The sequence below is a fragment of the Ptiloglossa arizonensis genome, chromosome 11 (genome assembly GCF_051014685.1).
Source record: "Ptiloglossa arizonensis isolate GNS036 chromosome 11, iyPtiAriz1_principal, whole genome shotgun sequence".
Taxonomy (NCBI): Eukaryota; Metazoa; Arthropoda; class Insecta; order Hymenoptera; family Colletidae; genus Ptiloglossa; species Ptiloglossa arizonensis.
The window spans coordinates 8,057,341-8,082,469 of record NC_135058.1 but is presented as its reverse complement, the minus strand read 5'-3'; the positions used below and the strand labels follow the sequence as shown (position 1 = coordinate 8,082,469).

Below are 25,129 nucleotides of genomic sequence, written 5' to 3'. Positions count from 1 at the left end.
GTGAGTATTTCGGAAGCGTTCGAGTTTTCCCGCGTCACGCGTCACGTTGTTTTCGCGCGCAATACGCTTCCTCGGGCAGTTCTTTGCTCTCGTAGATCGTTTCCTCGGATCAATGTTTACGATCGCTTCCACGAATCTTTGGCACTCAACGATGGAGATTAGATAAGGGTATACATCCGTTTTTAGAGCATCTTGGTGATGTTATATTTCATAATGAAGATTGCGACTGTACACGTTACGATGTTCGTTTCTCGATGGAGTTCGATAGGCTGGAGAATTGGGTCATTCGTTTATTGTAAAAAGAAACTATCGTTCGGTTAATCGGGTCCGAGATCGGATTGCACGAATGCGTGGGGGTCTCTCTCTCTTTTTTTTTTTTTTGTATGTATTTATTTACAGACAAGACTGTGTACACTACCGTTTCTTTGTAAACGATCAAACGTATCCTTTCGAATATCAGTCAAAGGAAAAATTTCGGTACGGAATAAAACACGTTTCAAAATTGTTTTCGTTCAATTGTTAACACAGTTGAGTGTTCATAAATATACACGATACGATGAAAGAAAGTTTCACGATGGAATTTTGTAAAAGGTGACTCTACGAGGAAACCGTTTACACTGTTCGCAGACGACTTATTGTTATCGATGTGATTAATTTCACCATTTATTTGGAGAATATTTTTATAAATATCTGACCTTGTCGTTACATTCCTTTGGTTAACTGGATCATTGTTATCCCTTCTTCCAAGTCACTAGTTCGTTTGAATTCTAAACAACTCAATTTTAATTCTAGCAACTGTCGTTCTAATTCTCTGGTTCTCGTTCATCCATTTCGCTCTCGATTTTTCGCATCTCGATTGAAGAAATATTTTCGTTTATAAATATTGGTTTCTATAGAACACGACGATCTTTAATCCGTGATTAATTACACAAATAATTTCATTTCACGGTATAGAATACTTTTCGTTCTTCGTTCTATTAAAGTTCGTTTCGAAGTGCATCGGTACAACATCGTTGTATTGTTAACTAATTTTCTTTGTATAATTTACGGGTAGTGTCTGCCATCTTTTGCAGAAAGAAATGGTAAATTTGATAATTAAACGCAACAAATACGAAACTACTATAAACGTTACAATCGTCAAGAACACTACAATGTCCATGTCGCCACGTTGGTACCACGGTTGTCCAGCCAAGCTGGAACGAAGATGGGGGGCACCTTTGTGACGAATCACATATTCCGTCCACCACACAAGATTGTTTTCTAAGTCGTAGGGATTATCGTTAACCTTATTTTTGAGCTCGATCATTTTCTCCTTATACCTAAAAAAGAAAAAACAGAAAAAATGCGATAAAGTTAAAATTAGATAAAGTTGTCTCCGAATTTCTTCTCTTTTTTTCTTATGTGTCATTTTGTACCGTATATTTCGGTATTATCAGAGTTTCATTTGCATCAATACGGTGGCGTAACGTCGATAATGGAAATATTGTTCAGAAGTGTGATATTCCGCTCTCATATTCCGTTTAATTCTATTTGTTCTATTTATCTTGAGGAGGATTTTCGGGATTTTGATAGCCATCGCTTCGTTATCTGATAAATATTTTCATCTACGACTAATACTACACAATCCCCTACCTATCTCCATAGTCGCTACAAATCCATTTATGGTAGTACACGAAGTGAATGTATTCTACTTTTATTCGAACCGACTTAATTTTCTAGAACACCAAAACTTTCTTTTTAGCTGCAGTAACGCAAGTTTAAGGGGTGAAATTACCCTCCGAAGTTTCAGCCATCTGATGCTATCTTCGAAACTATTGGATTTACAAGGGAGTCTTCTAAAGAAGTTATAAAAGAAAGTAAAAATATCACTCGCAAAAACACTGTCGTTCCAGTTATGTATACAACATTAATTATCGCTTATCGTCTAAAGAAGATTTCTATAATTACTCGTTTTATGCGTTCAATTACCATGCGTGTAAAATAACGATGCAACACAAAGATACTTACAGTTAGTTATACATTCAAAATAAAAGTAATTAACTGTATCGTTTCTCAAAAAAAATTGCAAAACATAGATTAGAACTTTCTTGTGAATTCTTTTTCGTCGATGTCATTCTCTGTCAAAAACCGTAAGAAATTTGTTTGCGTCTCCAATATTTTTCAAGCTAACACGAGAAGAGTGGGGATGAAATCGTGAAGGTTAGTTAAACTCGAATTTGAAACTTGAATTACCGCCGCTAAAGAAGATACGTACCTCTTGTTAATGAGTACGAAAGAAAATTGATGTTCTTGTAAAATATAGTTTATAAAATTCCAGATGTAACTTTAACAAATTGGAAGAAGTGCTCTCGTTCCAAGTTTCTACTCTGTGCAATTTAATTGCTCCAAAGATTACCTCGTTGAAGGACGGTTCGTTAATGTTGGGTGCTCTCTTCTAATCTTTATATCCTCGGGATAAGTAGAGCACGCGGAAATGGACGAAAATCTGAATTGTTGAATTTAAATACTCACTTTTTGTTACTTATGACCTCTCGAATGCTAGAATCCAACTCGTTCCTCGTCAAGGTCGTCAGGTCCAGAACCTTTGCGACACCGAGTGCTCCCATTCTACGCGCTTGGTATGCCTGATCTCCCAATACCGGAAATCCTATTAGTGGGACCGTGAAATGTATAGCCTCCTCGCTGCTTTGCAGGCCTCCTTGGTACATAAATAGCTTGATATTTGGGTGTGCTGTGAAAATAAAAGCTCCCGTAATCGCGAGAATCTCGTAGCACCCGTTTAGGAATCTGGTGATCGTGAAAAAGCGAGACTGTACCGAGAATGCTCTGTTGGGAGAACCATGGCCCGGAAAAAACGTTGTCTGGTTTATCCGGCAAATCCTTCTCAAACTTCCATACGACTTTGTAAGGCAACTTGGCCAACACGTCGATGAACATCTGACGAATCTCTGTCGGCAAACTCGAGCCCATTACGTTAGAACCGAGACTGAAGTAAATGAATCCTTCAGTAGCGTTGTCCACGAAACGCTTCAAATCCTGTTCTCGTAAGATTAAGTAGGTATAGTTATGACCATGTGCAGAGTGAACCTGTTCAGAACGACACACGGACATCTCCCTCTCTCTTATCGGTTAAGAGAGTCGTTTATTATCGTTCGATATTAATTTTTCGTAAAGATACGTTACGAGCGATAGAACTGTCGTAACGTAAATACAACGGATAATAAACTTAAAGAAAGACTGATAGTATCTATTTCATAGACGATCTCCGGTACGCGTCACCTAATAATTTCTAGCATGCGTAAAAGTAAGCGTACACGTGACTCGGGTCAGTAAATCACTTCACAAAGCTCGCGGAAGTCACTTAAAGGGAACGTCGATTTAACTACTGGTTGCAGGTTAATCTTCCTTCGTATAATTGTAAATACAGATCGTACGATTGTAAAGATAGGCGATACAATTGTAGAGATAAGTTATACAATTGTAAAGATAAACATTGCAAAGATAAGAGTGCGTCTAAGAAGCAAGAAAAAAAAACAATAAGCATACCCAGATACGCAGGTACACGGACCAGTCATTGCGCCGTTGCAAGTGACTGCTTGCGAACGGTGCAGAGTGCGTCACTTGTATCAGAAAATTACTGCTTGGAGAATGTACGTGTCTCGGTTGCTACGGGTGTCTTCGCAATCGCGTAGATGTACGTCAGTCGTTCTGAACAGTTTCGTAAGAGGAATCCATGCGTGATGAAGCATACCTGGGGCAGTGGAGGAGGATTTGACGAAACGTGGAACGAAGTGAACGTTATCATGTTCGCGAGTTTCGGTCGGGCCGGTACGATCGCATCCGCCTGATTGGCGAACAGGAGGCTTATATTCTTCTGTATTTCGAGCAATGGGGGTAAAGGTGTACCGAAGTTCTTCTCCGCTAACTCCTGTTGATTCGGTATAATGTCGCGATAGATCAAGTATATCAAGCGCCACAAGGACACGAAATTCTTCAACCGTTTCCAGAATGAAAGGTTCGGTCCCGTGCTCGCTTCCATTTCCCAGGTGGACTCGTGAGAAGGCAGCACGAATCCACCGAAAACGTGCTCGTTATACGCAAGCATGGCCAGTGAGGTAAGCCCTACGATCGTACGAATCACGATTTAAATAAATAATTAATCGTTGTCGTAGTTATTCCTAGCTCCGCGGGTACTTGGTGATTACACTCGCAACGATTCGATTGTAAAGTAATATTTAAAATTTGATTTTGTTCCCTCGAATTCCTTCCGCATTGGAATCGTGCGTGTATTCGTAGATCGAAATTAATTGGACGTTTCTTAAGTGAACACTGAAACATCGTCGCTGAAGAGTGATAGGATTGTTAGTACATTTCGCGTGAGCCCGGGTAAAATTATGCAAGCTTTAGCAAATCGAGAGCAATATTATCTTGTTTGGTTTCTTCTTGTCTAAGAGAAGTATACGATTACAAATTAGGATATTTTAGATAACGTATACGTAAGTACAGTGGCTCGCGAAAGTATTCGAACGCTCGCTACTGAAACATCGAGCAATAAAAATGTATAAGTCGGGTTTCGAAGGTAATGTTACAAATTATTTTAAGACACGCGAAGGATGTAACACAAACTCTGAAGCAAATCGGACAGTACTCGTAAAATTTGTAAAACGTTTAACGCGAATACGTGTGTATCTTTCTTTCGTCGATATACCCGGTATCTGTGTCAATTGCAATCCATACAATTGTTTCGCGTTCACGTGGTTAATTTTCTCGTAGCGTTCACCGCGATACGATCCTGTCCGATATTAGCCAAGAATTTCAATTCTATTGCGTCGTTATCGTTTCATCGTCGCAACAATTCACGTGACGTTTCACAATTCCGATACGCGCGACGGGTCCACGTTTTCTCGAATAAGAACGTCCAAATAATATTCGATACGGGGAACAGGGTGCACGGAAACGAATGGAGTCGTCGAACTTTCGGTCCCGTAGAATTTCATTTAGGAAAGTTCGAGCACCCAAGCCAAGACAATATCCGTTCTGACAAGTCGTACTAATTGCCAGTCTAGAAACTTCGAGTAGAACTTTTTATCGGAAGGAACGAGTGGTCGATAGAGAGACGAACAATACCTATTAACGGCGCGTCGAATCTGTGGGCGAAGGCGTATATAGCTGGTGTGAGGAGCACTTCGGTCATGACCACGTCGAATTTTTCGTCACTGTTCGCCGCGTAAAGTTTTCGTACCTCCGCATTCTCAAGTATCACCCGCGAGAAAGTGTTGCTCAGCGATATTAAATTCTGTTCCATAAAATCCAGACAGGAAACATCGTCGAACAGGTTGCGGACGTGGTCCAGCCGCCTCAGTGCCGGGTAAGATTCCTCGACCAAGATCTGAGTGAAATTCGTCAAATTCAAATCCGGGATAGCATTCGTGGTAATGAGCACTATCTCGTGGCCACGTTTGTGCAGCTGGAGCCACAACGGACGGAACGGAATTTGATGACTGTACGAAGGCGTCGGGACGATCGCGAGGATCCTTGCGCACTGTGTTTCTCTCACAACGACGAAGAGGATGCACACCGTCGAGAGTACGGTCGCGACACGGAGCTTCATCGTGCCGTGTCACGGACGAATTACTCCGGTAATCGGTTATGAAACTACTGAACGTTTATACGAGATTTCATCATGAATTTATACAGACGAGCGATCCCTTTATTCATTATCAGTGTTGCTTTAATCTGCAGAAGTTATTGCAGAGTCACGACGTATGTCGTAAACGATATCATTAACTTGAGAGGCGGTTGCGTTTACTTATACAACCGTGATGTTTTGACTACCGATCTCTATTCGCGACACGCCCGACGCGACGAATAGGAAAGAATTGTTTACTTTTCGATATTCCAGGTCGTTTGATTGTATCCCTTCGTTTAGAATAGCGCCTAGACTCCATTGGACGATGTTTTGCAGAATAAGGGAGATCAAGGTCAGAGAAGTGTAGTCAGATTCAAACTAACGACAATGCATTACGTTTTGGCCAAGTCATCTTGTATTTGGGCGTTGTGTTGTCTTAACGACACTTACACCACGACACTTAGATCTTTGAACAGTCGTAACTCTGTGGAAAACAATCGTACGATAATAAGAAAGTAAGACACTTTAATTGAGAAATTTTTAATTAATATTTAGACGTTATTGTTACATATTTACAAGTGTCCGGTTGAAAATAGAATAACAAGATGAACCAAAATTGTACATCCCCTTTTCAGAGGGTCTTTGTAACGAGGAAGCTTCAATCTTAAAATTTATGGTAATTTTAGACGTGTAATAAATTTGTTCAATTGGAAGTGGTTTGAAATTTTTCAATTTTCTTTTTTTTTTAAACCATCTTCACTTTTTCAGTGAAGAATTCATTATTCGTTAATAATAGTCAAATCTTTTTTTCGTCGATGTATCCTCCTTGTGCTATATAATTCTCGTTTTCACTAATTTTGACATTGGTTTGTTCATATCTTTTTTTATTCAATACTGTTCCATTCGTCTTGTAGAATACTCCACGTCTGTGACGGATAAACATTTTTTCAACGGTTACAACACGTTTCTCGTTTAAAACATCTAAAACGATCAAAATTTTTTTCTATTCTCAGCTAATATCGAACATACGAGTACGACCACAAATACACGCAAAAGAAAGGTAAAATAATTTCAATAACTTACATTACACGATAAAAATTTATTGAAATTGGTAAGTAACCCATGACTTTTGAGTTAGGTTGTACGTAAACGTTTTATCGAATTACTGTCGTATGAATCCCAACGAAACGTTGATTTCGTGAAATCTGAGTGTTATGATTCTACATTATCGGTATGTATTATAACACAATCCCCGCGACTTGCGACATCAACGCGTGGTCATTACGCCCAAAATCGACGATCTTTTCCACTCGAGCGAGAATTTTGATAATATCGAAGTACAATGCAATCTTTACGTCATAATTCTGTCAGCGTCGGACTTATCACACAAACGTGGAATGTTAGTTGACAAACTTTCCTCGTTTTTACGAAACGGACTCTATAAATAGATTCTCGTCCGTTATCGTTCGCAACGAGTTCGTCGATCTTCAGTTTTCAATCAGAATGATCGATCGTCGGGGAAAATTGTTCGATTTGGAAGGATGGGTTGCTCTCGAAACGTGAGAATTCTAAACAAACTTTTATTTCACAAATTTCGACCAGAAGGCACCTTCCTACGTCTGCTCGATATAATTCCACTTATTTACATTTAGCACCGCAAACGAGTATTTGTCAATTTGTAGCCGTAGAACCTATACATTGCGCAACTGTGGAACGAAACAAGGAGTTGGTCACGACGATAAGTCGTCTTACGTATAATTTATTGAGGATCGTTTCCGTGAAATATTGGATCGTCCGTACGGTGCAAAAATTTCCCGTTCGTTCGTTCAACATCGTCAATAAACGAAGTTAGAAATCTCGAAGAAGCGCAATCGGAAGACTTTGCTTTTCGTTGGTGTTTTCTCGAAGAGTTCAAAGCCAAAGTTTTAACAGTGAGAACCTCGAGAAACTGTATTACAAAACACGATGATAATAAATGATTGCAAACGTCCTGCCGCACTTTTTTTTTAACACCAACATCGCCATTTCGCGTTACATCTTACGGACTCGTGGGAGGGAACAATTTAAACAACGTTTGATCATCGTTTTCCCAACACAACTGAACAACTCCAACGATTTTATCTTACCCCACACGCTGCACGCGTTCCGATAGAAATTCAATGGTAATTGTCGCAAAACTCGTGACAAAAAAAAGACTAGAAACATCGATTTCGATTCGATTTTATCCGCGTTACCATCGATTTGACAATTAAGGAGCGCGCGTGCAAATACCATCGTCCACATTTTAAAATACAATATATCGAAGAAAACAAGAAACAAAGAAAACTATCGATAATACATTCATAGCCGTTACTCGCAAACATTATCATAAAACTTGTAACGCGTCTTATCTTCGTTAACTGGATGATAATACGATTGTAAAATTTATCACTACGTACAAGGTAATATTGGAAGTTTCGTTTCTCGTCCAATTAAAATTAATGAAGAGCCGCGTGTCGCGTCGTCGCGCGTTTAACTGACTTTCTGCTTCTTAAATCCTGGATACGCCTCACCCTGATCGAGGAACAACGCGATCATTTTCGTAATTATTCTGAATGCGACGAAGACCACTATACACGCCACGATTGTCAAGAATACAATGATGTCCCAGTCGTAACGTCGATACCAAGGTTGCCAGGCCAAACTTGAACGTAAATGCGGTGCACCATCGTGACGAATCACGTATTCCGTCCACCAGGCAAGATTCTTCACCGAGTCGTAGGGATAGTCGTTAACTCTATTCTTGAGTTTGATTATATTCTTTTTGTAACTGAAAAAAAAACACGATAAAATTTTAATCAATCGTCCTACCATCCATCGATGTTCAACCTTCGGTTGACCGAGCTTGGGTCTGACTTGAACCACGTTTGCAAAAGCCTCGTCGATCTTCTCGACTCGCGATGAATAATTCAAATCAGGAATTGTTTATTTCGGAACCGTCAACACGATTGACAGAATGACAAAATGGAAAAAGAAGAGTCAAGTCTGTACTGACCCGAGCATGGTCGACAACAACCGCTAGAAGTGTCAGTTGACAGAGGATTTATGGTTGATTGTTCATTCGTCGCAACTATTCTTCTACACTTACTCTTCATTGTTTATGAGCTCATGAATGGCACTCTCCAACTCGTCCCTCTTCACGTTCGTGATTTCTAGAACCCGTGCTACACCCAGGGCTTTCATTCTGTTTACTTGGTAGTCCTGATCCGCCAATACCGGCAACCCTAGAAGAGGTACCGTGAAATGGATAGCTTCCTCGGAACTTTGCAGGCCACCTTGGTATATGAACAGCTTGATATTCGGATGTGCTGTGAAAATGAAAAACTCGATCGATCGAGAGGAAGATCTATCGCTATCGTCAGTAAAAATCGAGTTAAAAAATGAAAACAACCGTACCGAGGATGCTCTGTTGAGATAGCCAAGGTGAGATGAAGACATTGTCCGGTTTCTTCGCCAGTTCCGTCTCGAACTTCCATACGATTCTGTACGGCAATTTGGTGAACACATCGATGAAAACTTGTAAAATGTCTTCGGGTAAATCCGAGCTCATCGCGTTGCTACCGAGACTGAAGTAAATGAACCCATTGGAGGCGGTGTCCAAGAAACGCTTTAAGTCCTGAAACAACGATGAAACCGAGAATAAGAATCTGTGTACACGCAGGGTGTGTCTCTGCAATAGAGGTACGATAGAAGGGAGGGTGATTACTCGTGTAAAAATGTAACAAAAGTATCGAATAAAGTTTTTGCGCGCGAGGCTTCGTTTTCGAGAAAAACGACTTTGGAAATCTCTCAGGTACACGTATGTACTGTCTGTCCGTGAGAAGAAAGCTGACGAGTGTTTGCATCTCTTCACTGGTTCGCAATAGATCCTCCCATCGCACGTTATTGGCCGAGGATGGTAACGAAGACCATCCTCGGCCAATAGCTTGCGATGGGAGGGGAGTTGGACCGTGAACTAGAATGGGGGCGTGAACCTTCGTTTGCCTTCTTCTCGTAAACGAACAGTACACGAACCAACTGGAAGTATAAACTTGAAACATCTCTCTTTCCACTCGTGTTTATATTTATAAACACGCGCAATATCATCCCTACTGCTTACGTACTAAGACTACCAGTCTCTTTTCTATCCAAACTACTTTAAAATACGTGTATCCACGATTCTTCGCTCAAAACTATGGCAGCGTGTTTATCGCGAGTCGCGTGCGCGGAAAACTCTATCTTCCGTTCCTAGAAACGCGTAATTGCGTTTTTTTTTTCTTCTCCCGTCCGTTTGAAATATCGACTCAAGCGATGTTCGACGAATACGCGACAACACGAACGACAAAGTATTAGAAGCGATGACAAATAAAAAAAACTACATGTAACGCGCTACAAGGATTGCGTAATTATTATACTTCGAGATGCACAACAGTGCGCGACGTATCGCACATATGCTTCGTCGACGAAATTCGTTTCGCTCTTTTCCTTGTTTACGGAAGATCGTTCGAATCGAACGCAAAATAAAAGAGACTCCACCGATTCGAGACACTGTCCGCGTTTACGAATACAAGCACGAGTCGAAAGGGTGGTCCATCGACACGAGACTTGGCACACGTGTGTCTGACAGGTCGTCGTAGATTTTCAATGTCGTTTCTCCAGAAAAGGGATTCTCGCGGGCAAAAACTATGATTTCGACTTTCCATTTCGTCGTGTATCGACTTCACCGACGGTTGTACCGCGATCGCGTAGACAATCCGTGATGGATTCCGGAATTGAACGCGAACGCAACGAAACGAACCTGTGGCAGAGGTTTCGGGTTCTCGTCGATGTGGGACGAAGAGAACGTGATCATGTTCGCGAGTTTCGGCCGTGCCGGCGCAATGGAGTCGGCCTGATTGACAAACATGAGACTTGTGTTCTTCAATATGTCGAGCACTGACGGCAGATCCGGCCCGAAGTACTTTTCGGCTAACTCCTGTTGTTGGGTCAGTAGTGTGGTGTACGTGTAGTGCAGGCTGTGCCACAACGTCACGAAATTCTTCACTCTCCTCCAAAATGACACATCCGGTCCCGTGTTCGCTTCCATTTCCCAGGTGTACTCGTGCGAAGGCAGCACGATACCACCCAAGATGTGCTCGTTCAGTGCAACAAGTCCCAACGAACTCAATCCTACGGTTACACGTTAAGTTACACCATGGGAAGACGAACAAATTATACTCGTACGTTCAAGAGTGAGTTCAGTCCTGTGTACCGCGCGTGATAAATTCATTGATTAAAGAAAAACGTGGTTTTTCTAATTTTTTTGTTTTTGCGCTTTTTTTTTCGCAAGTGTGAAATACTTTTCCAGAAAAGTTTGCAATACGATGCCTCGTTTCTGTGCAATCGTTAACGTAGTATTTTGTAAGTAATTACGGTTAAATCGATTTTATGAATAATACCATGGATGTATAGAAATACAAATGATAATTTTCGTCACAGTTCTTCGATTATTTCCCAACGTTCGTTATTTTTGGAACGTCTCAGATTAAGTAAATTCCAACAGCTGTTCGTCTCGTTCCTGAAACGATAAAGTTTGTCGTCAGGAAATCGGCATTTTCAGATTAGTACACGACAACGATAAGAGTCGTTACAGTCTAGACACGAAAATGGCACTGTTACATTGTTGCGACATTAAATTTGCTGTTGCAACGACTATCGTACTGCGTCACGATGGCTAAATCCATGACTTCGCTGTCACGTGAAAACGAAAAACTTGATGTCCGTGGTTAAAGGTTAAACTATAGTATTCTGGGCGATAAGAAATCAAATGTGGAGAGAAGTGTTTGGAATTGTGTAGAGGAGAATGCATGTTTGTTTCTCAGGACAGCTCGTGACTCTTTCCGAAGCGAGGAATAAAGTTATACTACTCGTTATTAATCCTTCTTGTTTTTTATCCGTTTCTTATCCGTCTATCCCTACGATATCAATAGTATTTTATACAGATTATATGTAATAATCTGAAAATGTCGATTTTCTGACAACTTTATCATTTCAAGAACGAGACGAACAGATACGTAATTGGATTAATGTTTACTTTTATCTAAACATTCGTGTAGCGTGTTTTATTCTAAACACTCGCAATACGAACGCTCGAAAACATTGAAAAACACAAGCGACCGGTATTATCATCTGTATTACGAATTCTAAAGGTGCAATCTGATGCAAGTTCACGAAATAGCCAACCATGGACCATTATTCCGCGAGAAAGATAGATCCCGCGTAGAAAGAACGCTAGTCACCGCGATACGAAAGGATTGCTTTGTGCACTATCACGACCGTATCTACTGCGATTTCTATAATCCAATTTGAGAAGAAAGAATGCACTGTACATCGAAAAAACGCGATAGGAAAATGTCACGCGAAAATAATGGGATTTCGCAAGTTCTTCGATTTTATCGAGGGAAAGTATGGATAAGAGGACTTATCTCGTGGAAAAAATACCATTGCGTGCTTAGTAGTAGCTAGAAAAATACTTCTAACCAACGTAGTGGGAAAAATATGTACCTATTGTATCGTAGTTAGGTATACCATTATACTTTCGTGTATCGGTTACAATGGTTATACATCTCTACTTCTCTCGTTCTGACTATACTGTTTTTCCCCACTCCTCCCACACGGGATGCAACTTATTTTCCCGGCTACGTTGCTCCTAACGTATAAACGAGCACGGAGCAAATAATGAGGAATTTCCTCCACGCGCTTCTTCGTACCAACATTCTTGAACAAACATCGACTGCGAAAGTGGCCGTAAACCGGTTTCCTGTTGTAATTATGGCCCAGTTGCGAGATGGAGTTTATTCTTTCGCAAACCACCGAGACGCGTTGCTTCCAATACGGTGCCGGTCGCATTAATAAAAACAACGTCGTCGGATTTGTTTTGGATTCGCGTTCAATTGTCCCCGCGTTCTCGAGAATTTCAGATATCGAGGAATCATCGAACGAACAGTGTCGAGACGGTATGCACGCGACACTATACTTAGAAATAATGTATACCGCGCGATAAATTTCGACGCGCGACGAACCGTAAAACACGTGCGATAGTAACGAACGTGACCGTGTCGGAAAAAATGATTTCAAAATATATACCGCGCGAGAGATTTCAACAGACGACGAATCGTAAAACGCGCGCGATCGTAACGAACGTGAACGCTTCTGAAAAAATGATCGAAAAATTGTTCATCGACGAATGTGATACGAATAAGTATCCGTGAGGAAAATTCGATAGGAAATTCAAACAGTCGTTTCGACAATTCTTTCGAATTCTTCGGTTCACCGTCGGCTCTGCGTGTTGTAAAACGTGTTTCCATTACATTATAATTTCAATAAACGATTACAACGTGGGATTACATAAATATTTTCCAATGTTTCGCGGTTCGCCTCATTCCCACCTCGAGGGACACCGAGGTTCGGCGCGAGCCTCGATAATAGTAATAACTCGGACACGGTGTCCTCCGCTTCGATGGTGAAACGTTTCGGTAAAACAATACCTATGAACGGTGCTTTGAATCGATGGGCTATGGCGCATATACCGGGCATGTAGAGCACCTCGGACAGTACCACGTCGAATTTCACACCACTGTCCGGTGCGTACAGTTTCTTCAGTTCCGTGTTGTTGAACACCTGTTCGACAAAGTTATTCGCGATGGGCAGCATATCCCTCAGCAGGAAATTAATCCACGATATGCCTTCGAATCGGTAGCGTATGAAGTCGATTCGTCTGATGACCTTGTAGGACCCCCCCACGTCGATCTGAACGAAATTGGTCAGATTTAAATTGGGAATTGGATCTGCGGTGACGAGGACGACATCGTGGCCCCGTTTGTTCAGCTCGATCCATAGCGGTCGGTACGGGATCTGATGACTGTACGAGGCTGTCGGCACCATCGCGAGGATTCTAGCCGACTGCAGCTGATCGACTACGCAGAGAATGCACGCGACCGAGAACACGAGAGCGACAGTGAACTTCATGGTGGTTCGTCCGCGCGGTTGGTCTGTCGTACGAGCCGGCCACGGTACTACTGAACACTAGATCACGGTCCTATCGTGAATTTATGTAAGACGAGTGTATACCGATCGTATACTATCGCTGCCATTGTAATCTACGAACGTCATTTGCTGAATCACGGTGTTTATCCCTTGCAACTACCGTAGCCAATCTGTCATTCATTCAGCCTTTGTTTGCACACACGAGCGAGTCGTGACTGCTCGGATCAAGCGAAACGCATGACACCGGTGCAATGAAAAAGGTTCACGAGTTCTCGTCAGTCGAAACAGAACCCACCGTCCGGTGGATTTTATCGCGAAATGCACCCATTGGACTTTCTCCGTTAGTTCACCGGTAACGAGGAGACACGATGTCTTCGCTTCCCCGAGTCGCCGCTCCGACACGCTCGCACGTACTTTACGAAGAGAAAAATTTGTATCGAAGTTAAACGAAGTCGGTTGTACCCGAACTGGGTACAGTGTACTCGACACTACACCGTGAGCGTGAGATTTGGATACACCGTGATTGGTTGGACGATTTGCAAGGTTAATTGCTTCACCTTTTTCATCCGAAATTTACTTCTGAAGTGTACGCTGTAAACGAACGTTTCGAACGAGAATTGTTCGATTTAAAGGGGAGCTGCAATGATTGCTTACCTGTTAGTTTGATTTTTCAATACAATCGATAAACGTAATAGGTATCGGTGACAATTCAAGAATATTTATACTACCGCAGATCGCTGGTGCGATATCAGTTCGCGTAGTATTCAATAATCGGAGATTTGTTTTTATTCGAAACTTCTTTTCCTGGTATGTTCGGTTCTTGATGGCTGGGATGAATTATAGTTTTAGTATTTTACGCGTGGGAAACGTTCGGTCGTTCTAACGTAAGAAGTTCTGGGAAGAAAGATACACGTTTCCAATAATAAATAATCATTAGTATAATTGAAAGGTTCAATTATTATATATTGCTCCGATGAATCTATAACTCTGGTGCATATTGATGTGGATCATTGAACAGTGTTGCGCAACATTATTAAAGTTTACGAACGTATATCGTCGATTGCACGACAGCACGTCCGTAATCTGTGATGTAATGCTATAATAACACGAAGACTATTTCTACTCAGTTTGTGCTCCGAGCAAGAAGTAATTTACATTTATTTCGATTCTCGTCTACCGGATGGTAGTTGAGAAAATGAAATTAGAAAATTATAGAGCACGATTTTCCGAAATGAACAAGCAATTGTCCCGGATTTAGCGTAACAAGGAATAGTGTAAATGTCGGACAATGTGCACGGTGTAAGAAATTCGAGGAACAACTAAAAAAAAAAATTAAAAAAATAAAAGTAGGGATCCGATAGAAACGTGTCAGCGTTAAGACAAATATATAATATTATATATGAATTGAATATGATATTATTATAATGAAACGAAATTGTGAAATGCGCGCACTCGTCGATTCTTAAAGACCGTATCTTGAATTATAATCTCGAAACGGTTCAATTTTATTTGCATTCGATTCGCCCCGCGAATATTTACAAATTTCTATTCGTACATTTCGCGATTGTGCAACGAAAAAAGTATATATATATCTTTGGTCGTAACGTTAACACGCGTTACGGATAATTTATCGGAAAACGTTCACGGAGAATATTGAATTGTGTTCGCACTCTGGAAAACATTACGATCAATTGTGCAATTTCAGCAATAAAGCGAAGTTGAAAACACTTAAGGAAGCGCACTCGAGGCACAATGTGACAAAAGCACGACAGGAAAGAAAGTAGAACGTAATAGCTGATAGCGAGTTACGCCAATTATTTTTACCACTTGAAACGTTCCACTTTGTTTTTTAGCTTTTCTCGGAGAAGACTTGGCAATCTAAACTTGGCATCTAACGGTACTTGGCAATCTAAATCCGAATAACATGGTACGCTTAAACAACTGATGACCATGCCCGAGCGAACTCGGTCATTACAGTCGGCTAAACAATGAAACGAAACTTGCCTAAAATGGTGACTAAAATAATAACCGATAAAACGAGAGAAGTTGTGTAAATTTTACAGTGGACATTTTGAAATGTGTTTGTGTAATTGTTTCTAGATATTAAAAATTTTAACGAATAAAAGTTCGTTTTTCTAAACGTACTATAAAAAAAAAAAAAAAGAATACTCGACGAGGAAGTGGAAGCGGTTAAAGAAATAAATACAGAAAGGAGTTTTTATACAACGCAATTACCAACAGAACCTTCCCCGAGAATGTTTATTTCAATTCACGTTAAATAATTTCTACTTCTACGAAGCTTTTTATTTTGACATTATTCCCTACTCTCGTTTGCGAAGTTTCTAATTTTCTGCGGGGATAATTACTTTTCCGTTAAAATACGTATTGTGTCCTGTAAGTCGGAATGAACTCGTAGGCATCTTTCGCGACGCAAGTGAACGAGAAATTCTATTTCCAGAAACCCAACTGTTCATTGGCACAGTCGTTACAACAAAACGATCTAGAAAAACTGACTTTGACACGACCGTTTTCAAACACCGAGGACCATAATTACGAAACCTTTGGTGTGAAACACACGCGCACAAAAATGTCTCGTCGTCCGAGGAGAACAAATAATAAAACGCAATCTCGTTCGATTTCTCGTATTGATTTGGTCGTCTCTCTTGCGACTTGTACATTTTTTGATAATTTCTATCTTTCAATTGTCATAAATCGTTACTACGAATCTCTTAACGCTTTTCTGACGCTAAATTACGTAATTGATTCAATTCGTTCCTATGAAACATTTCAGGTTCGATTTATAGGTAAAATACAATTAACTTACACTATTTAACTTACATTACTAACTTACTCTATCGTTACACATTTAATAAACTTTCTGTTTGTAATTTTTGGCTGGTCTGTACGCTCGGAGAGATTGGAACTCCTTTCCCATAGGTTTGACGAGTGACTCGTATAACACAAAGATCGTAATACATGCTACGGTTGTAAAGAACACCACAATGTCCAGGTCGTAAGTGCGTTGGTACCACGGTATATCGGCCAAGTTGGACCGAAAATGCGGTGCACCTTTGTGACGAATCACGTATTCGGCCCACCACACAAGATTATCCACTAAATCGTGGGGATTGTCGTTAACGATTTCCTTTAGCTTGATCATCTTCCTCTTGTACCTGGAAGAACCGCGATAAGAATGGTAATCAATAAACGGATTTTATCATCGATACGCGAAACGATAAAAGTAAATCTTCATCGCTCGTTAGTATCTCGTTTTTATTTTACTATCCCTAGATTAAAATCCTCGACGAATAATGACTTTAACGCGTAACCAAGCAGTTAACCCGTCACGCGAAAGATACATACATGAATCTATGACAAAGCGTTTCAAATACGACGAAAGATGGCATTACTTGTTGTAACGCATCGAGACGGAATGTGAAAAATATTCACGAATAAAATTAAGATTTCCCGTACATAATTGCTCCGTCAGAAGAAAGCCCGCGCAATAGGTAGAGTAGTCGGTGATCGAACGAAACCTGAACTACGAGTTTACCGGTCGAAATGAATTTTAACGAAATGAATTTTAGTGGGTTTTGTTAAATGTTTCTCCACACTCGTGTAGACGCTTACTCTTTGTTGGTCGTGAGTTGCCAAATGGTACTTTCCAATTCGTCTCTGTTCAGAGTCGTGAGTTCCAAAACCTCTCCCACACCAAGGACTTTCATTCTATTTACTTGGTAGTCCTGATCCGCCAGCACCGGTAAGCCTAAGAGAGGTACTCCGAAATGTATAGCCTCCTCGCTGCTTTGCAGACCTCCTTGGTATATGAACAGCTTGATATTCGGGTGTGCTGTGAAAATAAAAGTTCCTGTAATCGCGAGAATCAGGAGCGAGGATTTCCGTACGTCGGAAAGCGAGACTGTACCAAGAATGCTCTGTTGGGTGAACCATGGCCCGATGAAAACGTTGTCTGTCTTATTCAGGTAATTCTTCTCGAACTTCCATACGACTTTGTAAGGCAACTTGGCGAACACATCGAGGAAAACCTGAATAGTTTCGATCGGCATATCCGAACTCATCGCGTTGCTACCAAGACTGAAGTAGATGAATCCTTCCGTGGCGTTGTCCAGGAAATATTTTAAATCCTGGAACAACGAAACTGAGAATAAGAATCTGCATACGTGTGTACGGTGTGCGTATCTGCAATCGTGGTGCAACAGAATGGAGGACGTTTCCTCGTGGAAAACGTGAAACGAAAGTATCGGGTGAACTGTTTGCGAAGCTTCGTTTTTACAGGGCACTACAGGGTGATTCTGTATCCAGTGGAGTCGAAGACCTAAACGGCTCAGGTATGATCACTCTGTTTACCGAAAAGGAGACTCACACGGGATTAGGAAGCGTTTAAACAGTCTTTCGAATCCACCAACGAGAGAATCACCCTGTATGTTGTAACCGTACAACGTGCGTTATTTCGGTCTAGGTGCAATGGATGCAGTCACGAGCATGAACTCGTAAACGGTGGAAAAGTATGAATATTGAACGTAACAAAAAATTAATTAGTCACTAATATTGCTTGCACAAGGAAAACAGATTATTTATATGTTTTAAGAACTGTAAAAGTGCTTCGTTATTCTCGTATCGTTAAGAAGATACGATGATAACACGGTATCCCCGTGGAAAAAAAATATCTATTGTGTGACTAGTTAATATCTGTAGATAGAATTTACTGATCGAGAAATCGAGCAACGTGTCGTCTTATCGGCTATTCGTTTCAGGGTCCGAACTTACGCGTTAAAATGAATAAAAGAATCTCCACGAAATGTGTGTCCTACATAATTTAATTTTCGAGTTACGAATCATTTCGAAAAGTGTTCAAAGTTCTGCAAATAATTCCAAATGCGTTTCGTATCCTTTTGTAATTCAACTTCGAAAGATCGATTTATTTCTTTCGAATCTTCGATCGTCCATAACTCGAAAACTAAGGTATACAGGACACACGTTCACAGGATATTTGTCACTGATCATAGGGCGTTCGTTCGTCCCCTGAATTATGGACACGCATTTCTGTATCTCTCTGTAGATAAATGACAACACTTGCAATAATACACAGAATACTCGACGTAAATTACTTGTGGCAGAGGTGTCGGATTTTCCAAGATGTGTGACGAAGTGAACGTGATCATGTTCGCGAGCTTCGGCCGGGCGGGCACGATGGCATCGGCCTGATTGACGAACAGGAGGCTCATGTTCTTCAGAATGTCGTTTATCGATGGCAACGGGCTTCCTAAATACGATTCGGCTATTTTCTGTTGACGAGGTATAAAGTCGTAATAAATGTGGTACATGTAGCGCCACAAGGAAACGAAATTTGTCACTCTCTCCTTGAATGACAGGTGCGGTCCCGTGCACGCTTCCATTTCCCAAGTGGACTCGTGCGAAGGCATCACAAGCCCACCGAGGATGTGCTCGTTATACGCAGTTATGCTCAGCGAGCTGAGCCCTGTGGTCGTGCGAAGCACGCACGAATGGAACAAAATTATTATAATCGTTTCGAGTACGAAAGTCGCACGCCACGATCGTGCAACAATTTCGATCGCGGAGTATGCTTTTTACAACGTTACTCATTTTCGATGCCTCCGGTGATGCAATCGAAAACGATTTCCGTAAACGAAAATACAAGCGCGGTGCGTCCGGAACAGCTTTGTCTTGTAACGATACGAAGGAACAAAATTTTCGAACAAAAATTCCGCACTTCTCCTTCGAACCGAGAAACTGAATTATTCGTTGAAATCTACCCGCCACGGTGCTCTATAACGACGAGTTCACGAACGAGGAAACCTGTTCTTAGCGACACACTTGTTCTTCGATTGACGCAGAACCGTGAAATGTCTTATTTTCCCGCGTAATAACCGAACGTACGTTAATAACACTCCGACTAAGGCTCGACTGGCGTGTGTCGCGACACGCGACGTTTCTGTAGCATATGCCGGAGCGCGTCCCATGCTCGTGCAGTCAGCTGCGTCGAAACACACGGTTCCCGAATTCGACGTAGAAAAACGTGACGCGTGACACACCGTGTTCAAAACGTCCCCAGAGTTTCGATGATTTGTCGCGTATTCCATGGAAACGAAAAAAAAAGAAAAAGAAAAAAAAAACAATCATAAATTTTCCCATCTTTTCGATTCCTGTGCACGGCGGTGCAACGGTCCCGGAGTGGTGCACGATATTTCGACAACTAAAAAAAATCGTTACGGTGCACGATCGAGGAATACCTATAAACGGGGCATCGAATCGATGAGCGAGGGCGTATAAGCTCGGCGTAAGGAGTATCTCCATCAGGATCAGGTCGAATTTCTCGTTGCTGTCCGGAGCGTACAGTTTCTTAATGTACGTGTGATTCAGCACGATGTGGGCGAAATCGTCACACACGGTTAACAATGCCTCCTGAAGAAACTGGATCCATCGAATCCCATTGAATCGGTTGCTTATGTGATTGAACTTCTTTGCATTTGAGTAGGACGCCCCGATATTGATCTGCGTGAAATTCGTCAGGCTCAAATTGGGAATTGGATTCGGGGTGACGAGGACGATTTCGTGGCCACGTTTGTTCAGTTGCAACCATAACGATCGATACGGAATTTGGTGACTGTACGAAGGCGTCGGGATGATCGCTAGGATCCTTGCGCACTGTAATTCTCGCGCGACGAGAAGAACGTACACAACGGAGAGTATGGTCGCGACGGTGATGTTCATGACACGGTTAAACTGTTACTGTAGCCGGTTATGAGATTACTAAACATCAAGCCACGACGTAGGTTGCGCGAACATAAGTAAGGAGTTCAAAGATTATACACTATCTATCGGTGTTTCTACCAATCGGGGACGTTACCGCTGACTCATCATTCGTAATGCGAATTCTAGCGAAATTTTCCTCTACAGGCAACAAATTGTGCTATAGAGCTACGAACAATACGTAAGATAGTTGAGACTCGATGATACATTTGATAATCGATTCACGTCGGATAAGGATAAGGTTGAAGGAGGCTTCGATAATGAATATATCCCTGTATCGATTGTTATTGCGTAACGATCGAGTATATTGGTAACGATCGTATCTGGGAATCGTAACAGATCAATATCTGGGAATACGAGACTGATTTTATCAAAAAGTCTCGAATATTTACGGTTTCGTTTTATTTAGAAAGGCTCGTGATTATTAGGTCATACATTTCCAGTCGAATTGTATACTTCACGATTGAACAACGAAAAAGGAGTACGTGTCGTTAATTGCGACCCTAAGAAACGAGTCACGGATTATTTATCGGGAAACATTCACGGAGATTATCGAATTGTTCGTAGTTTGGAAACCTTTACAATCAATCGTTCAACTTGCGCAATAAATGAAGTCGAAACAGTCGAGGTAACGTAACGGAGGGACATTGCTTTCGGGAAACGTCCTTAGAAGAAGTCAAAGGCAAAATTCGCGACAGTTTAACGAAAATGCGCCAAGCGACACACTTGAATGGAATAACTGATTACGAGCTGCCCGAAAATCTTTTTACTAGACGGATCGTTTCATTCGGTCTTACTCGTATACGGTCTCTTGGAGCACAAAGTTAAACAACATTGCGTAATGTAGATAAAAGTACAATGTCACGAACGTAACACGATTAAAGAAACAAACGAGAACACGAGACGAGTTTAATCTTCTCCGAAGTATTTTTGCTCGTGTTTTTATTTCCCTGGTGTTCGTGTCGTGCAGCGTTGTTTATTGTAATTATCGATGCACGTGCACATAAAGAGCAGCATTTAGGTCATCGAATTTAACAGCTCCCATATAAACCGACAAAAGTATTAATTATACTTATACTCGTTCGTTCTCCAACGCCGCTTAACTATTCTTTAACTCTACTTGTCGTCGTCGTGTTTTTCCCTCCCGTTTTACCACTCCCTCATAATTTTATCAATAGACCGTGTACGTCCGCAGTTTCATAATTCATCAGAATATCGACGGTTCGTGGTTTCGACCGAATTTACGATGACTATGGATTTTAACCAAATTTACGACGGCTACGAATTTTAACAAAATTTATGATAACTACGGATTAACTTCGTTTTATCTTATACTTTAGATTTTAATGGAAAATGTGGAATCTCGCTGCGTCGGTGAACCGAGTGGTTTAATTATTCTTTCGGAAGTACCACATTCGTTTACTATTGTATATTCGCTAGATCAAATTGGTTTTACAATATCTTGAAAAGATTCTGTTCGTTGGATCGTCCGATTTCATTACTCGTTTTCTCAAACTCGTTTGAAAGGGCATAAAAGACCCAAACCTTCGAATTAATTGATATTCGTTGTATATTTTGATACAAATAACTGTGTGTAACAATAGTTGATACCGGTAGAGCGAATCTCAAAGAACATCAACGAGAGAAGTGTATAACGGAAACGATTATCTCGGCTTTGATCATACAACGAATTTTTGCACTTGTTATGCAACATTATAACATATACCTGGAAATTCGTAACTCGAGAAATTTTCTCCAGGATATTGTTGCGTGGGTACCAGAATACCAAGAGTGTTACTCGTTTTGTTAATAAAGAAATTATTACTATTATTCTTATTATTGGAACAAAGTTCAATAATAAGCGCATGGCTAGTGTGCAACTGACGAGAAGTCTTACGAGTCTAACTGGTCAGTTGCAACCGAGGCACCGACTTTCCAATCGTAGCGTACTATCGGCTACAACAATTTATACTGAATCAAAGGTGAAAATAGTTGACGAAGAAAATAAATGCGACGTACTGAGACCGAGTGACATACCGCGAAGCGATGTTTCATCTAACATGACTTTCTGTAAGCCGTATTTACTCTGATCCGTCAACAGTGCAAAAAGAGTTACGGTGGATCGTACGTCTTCCTCGGTACTCCGTGGACCACGTCGATGTACGAGCAATCTCATTTTCGAGTGTATCGCGCAACAAGATTCGAGTTAATCGCGAAAGATCGATAACAGCGGTGTCCATCGAGGAAGTTCCAGAAAAAGTGCAACTATAGCGGGGATACTTTATCGAGATAGCCTCGGTCGGATAATAACGTTACCCAGCTTCTCCGTCAGTTCTTTCTCGAACTTCTAGGCGACTTCGAGAGACAACCTGGAGAACATATCGAAGAAAACCTGCAGAGTTTCCGTCGGCACATCAGAGCTCATCGCGTTGTTACCGAGACTGAAATAAACGAATCCTTCCGGACGAAACGTCTCGTGCACGAAATGTTTCGAATCCTACTTTCGAACGACCGAAAATAACGATCCGTTTCAGCTACAGGTAGCGATAGATTCGATCCGTTCATGACGAAACATACCCGCGTCAGAGGTTTTGGGTTATCGGCGATGTTAATTGACCACGTGGCTGGGTTGTGTCATTTTCTAGATGGTCGATCTAGCAATTTTAACCGGAACTGTTCGCTCGATCTGTCTGGGAACGATGTACGATTCGCTGACATCGATCAGTGTGAACTTCATCGCATTCAAGTTGGAATGGGATTCGTGACGATGAGCACGATCTCGTGGTCGCGTTCGATCTGTCATCGTCGGTGGGGGATTCGATGACTGGATTGTATAACGCTGATAAGTTGGAAGCTGGAAGGAATGCGAGCAATTATTACCGCAACTGATCACATCTGCTACAATGGGTGATCAAATTGTTACGAATACATTGAATCTATTTATTTGACATTACGTGACAGGTATGAATGTTAGAAAGTTTAAATTAGTTTTATCAAATGGAGGAGAGTTTTTCGAATACAGTGGTATATAATTTATTAGCTATTAATTGAATTTTTACGCTTTTAAGTAAAGAATGCAACTTCTACGCGTATCGTGTAAATTATAAGAATTAAGCAAATGTTAAATTAATGTATCTAATAGACAATTATTACTTTGCATGCTTTAAAATATTAAGAAACATGTCTTTACTAGGTATCTCGATTAGAATTAATTTCTATATACAAATAAATTATTTGTAAAGGATAAATAAGACGAATATTGTAACATTAACGTTCGGAACGTGCGTATATATTAATAACAATCGCGCAGATGAAGAAACATTCCCTGAAACCGTTCGCCTTCGCAGATTTCGCAATATCTCGATGTTTATTTATCATAATCATTAACAAATGTCATAGGACCATAGTTTAAACAATTATTGACAATATCCTAGCATGAATAATGGCTTAAAAGCCTTGAATTTGTTGAAATATTCGATTAGATCGAACACAAACAATCGAAGTAACGGTAAGTAACCTTCGCGGAGGTATAAGTACGCTCGTCGGTTGCCGAAAGTTTCATTTCAGCGGGAGCGTCCGACGTGGATGGATCTCTCTGTCTGGTGCATTTGAACTCTGCTGACCTTGTGGTGACCAGTACTGGCCAGAGAATTCCGTTTGACCCCTTGGTAACCGGTACTGACCGCTGATAGGCAGTGGTCAGCACTGGCGACCATTCTCTAATTCTTTTCTTCTCTTTTTTCTCCTTAAATTTTTTGTTTGTTTCATTTATTTCATTTGTTCCAATATCTATTGTATTTATTCTCCGATTTTAATTTATACTTGTTTTCCATTTTTATTTTTTGTTACTGCCTCCTTTATTTTCTCTGTTACTGCATGAATGTATTTAACCATTAACGCAGATATATTGTACTTTTTGAACATGTCTTGGCTTGTTTAATATTTATTATAAATGTAATTTACCTACCTTAGCTAAGTGTATCAGAAAACGAAGAACGAAAAATGAAAAACGAAGAACGAAAAACGAAGAACGAAAAACGAAGAACGAAAAACGAAGAACAAAAAACGAAGAGGATCCTTTTATCGCAGCCGCCGTGGGATCTTTAGCTTTAAGCTTAGACTAAGTTAGTTTTAAGGCCACCATGTACGAGTATCTGTGCTCTGCCAAGCAATTATCCAATCTTTAGCTTATTTTTGCTCGCTTCCTCGTTCCTCAGCCCGGCCACCTCTGCTTGTTGCATAAGCAAGTGACCGGCCGTGTAAGTAGTCCGAACGGTCTATCGCCGTCTCTTCCGCTGTGTCCGCTTCCAGAGGGGGCATGTTGCGAGCACAGGAGCAGGCATTTTTGCCGGTCCCTGCGAAAGCCTCCAAAATAAGACCCTCTCGTCGTAAAGATGGAGAAACGGGGCACTCCTCTAGGGGAGTGGTAGGCGTCGTTCGTTTTCTCTGGAATCGGAACCACGGAGGGGAAACGGGATAGACCTAGTAGGACCAACTGCACGGTTCGTGTCGCGTCTTTCCCAATTTTGCCTCATTTTTCCATAATGTAATTGCTCGGCAGAACTAAACGAGGAGATCGAAGGAACATTGTTTCCTTCTATCTCTGGAGTTTAGTAATTTCGTTTGTAATGCGTATCGAGGGAGATCGATGGAACTTTGATTCCA

General features: G+C 41.1%; 2 protein-coding genes and 1 long non-coding RNA gene across 3 annotated transcripts; 1 reads left to right on the top strand and 2 right to left on the bottom strand.

The window, feature by feature from the left end:
- Positions 1 to 185: 185 nt before the first annotated feature.
- LOC143152522 (UDP-glucosyltransferase 2-like) lies at positions 186 to 5,633 on the bottom strand. Its single transcript, XM_076322775.1, has 5 exons — positions 5,128 to 5,633; positions 3,752 to 4,122; positions 2,817 to 3,036; positions 2,512 to 2,731; positions 186 to 1,319 (listed from the first exon to the last, which is right to left on the bottom strand). Exons 1-5 carry the CDS (start codon positions 5,609 to 5,611, stop codon positions 1,022 to 1,024), a joined length of 1,593 nt encoding a protein of 530 aa, XP_076178890.1. The 5' UTR covers positions 5,612 to 5,633; the 3' UTR covers positions 186 to 1,021.
- A 1,556-nt stretch (positions 5,634 to 7,189) lies between these two features.
- On the bottom strand, positions 7,190 to 20,460 carry LOC143152577 (uncharacterized). Its single transcript, XM_076322875.1, has 17 exons — positions 19,945 to 20,460; positions 18,802 to 19,172; positions 17,598 to 17,817; positions 17,303 to 17,522; positions 16,548 to 16,845; positions 16,428 to 16,447; positions 16,187 to 16,363; positions 15,497 to 15,688; positions 14,659 to 14,768; positions 14,350 to 14,499; positions 13,968 to 14,229; positions 13,794 to 13,842; positions 13,174 to 13,711; positions 10,446 to 10,816; positions 9,065 to 9,284; positions 8,757 to 8,976; positions 7,190 to 8,438 (listed from the first exon to the last, which is right to left on the bottom strand). Exons 1-17 carry the CDS (start codon positions 20,423 to 20,425, stop codon positions 8,141 to 8,143), a joined length of 4,197 nt encoding a protein of 1,398 aa, XP_076178990.1. The 5' UTR covers positions 20,426 to 20,460; the 3' UTR covers positions 7,190 to 8,140.
- Positions 20,461 to 21,602: 1,142 nt separating this feature from the next.
- Positions 21,603 to 23,318, top strand: LOC143152526 (uncharacterized). The gene is made up of 2 exons (XR_012993588.1): positions 21,603 to 23,004; positions 23,110 to 23,318. It is a non-coding gene; the product is annotated as an uncharacterized LOC143152526 (long non-coding RNA).
- The last annotated feature ends 1,811 nt before the right edge of the window (positions 23,319 to 25,129 follow it).

Bases quoted from the DNA above. Each gene is read 5' to 3' on its own strand.
- LOC143152522 (XM_076322775.1), bottom strand. From the start codon at position 5,611: ATGAAGCTCCGTGTCGCGACCGTACTCTCGACGGTGTGCATCCTCTTC. The intron at 4,123-5,127 runs GTATTGTTCGTC...GTACGATCGTAG, and splicing joins ATTCGACGCGCCGTTAATAG to GGCTTACCTCACTGGCCATG. The intron at 2,732-2,816 runs GTACAGTCTCGC...TTATTTTCACAG, and splicing joins CTCCCAACAGAGCATTCTCG to CACACCCAAATATCAAGCTA.
- LOC143152577 (XM_076322875.1), bottom strand. From the start codon at position 20,425: ATGAACATCACCGTCGCGACCATACTCTCCGTTGTGTACGTTCTTCTC. The intron at 17,818-18,801 runs GTAATTTACGTC...TCGTTGTTCCAG, and splicing joins ATCCGACACCTCTGCCACAA to GATTTAAAATATTTCCTGGA. The intron at 14,230-14,349 runs GTATTGAAAAAT...CGGATGAAAAAG, and splicing joins ACCTATTACGTTTATCGATT to GTGAAGCAATTAACCTTGCA.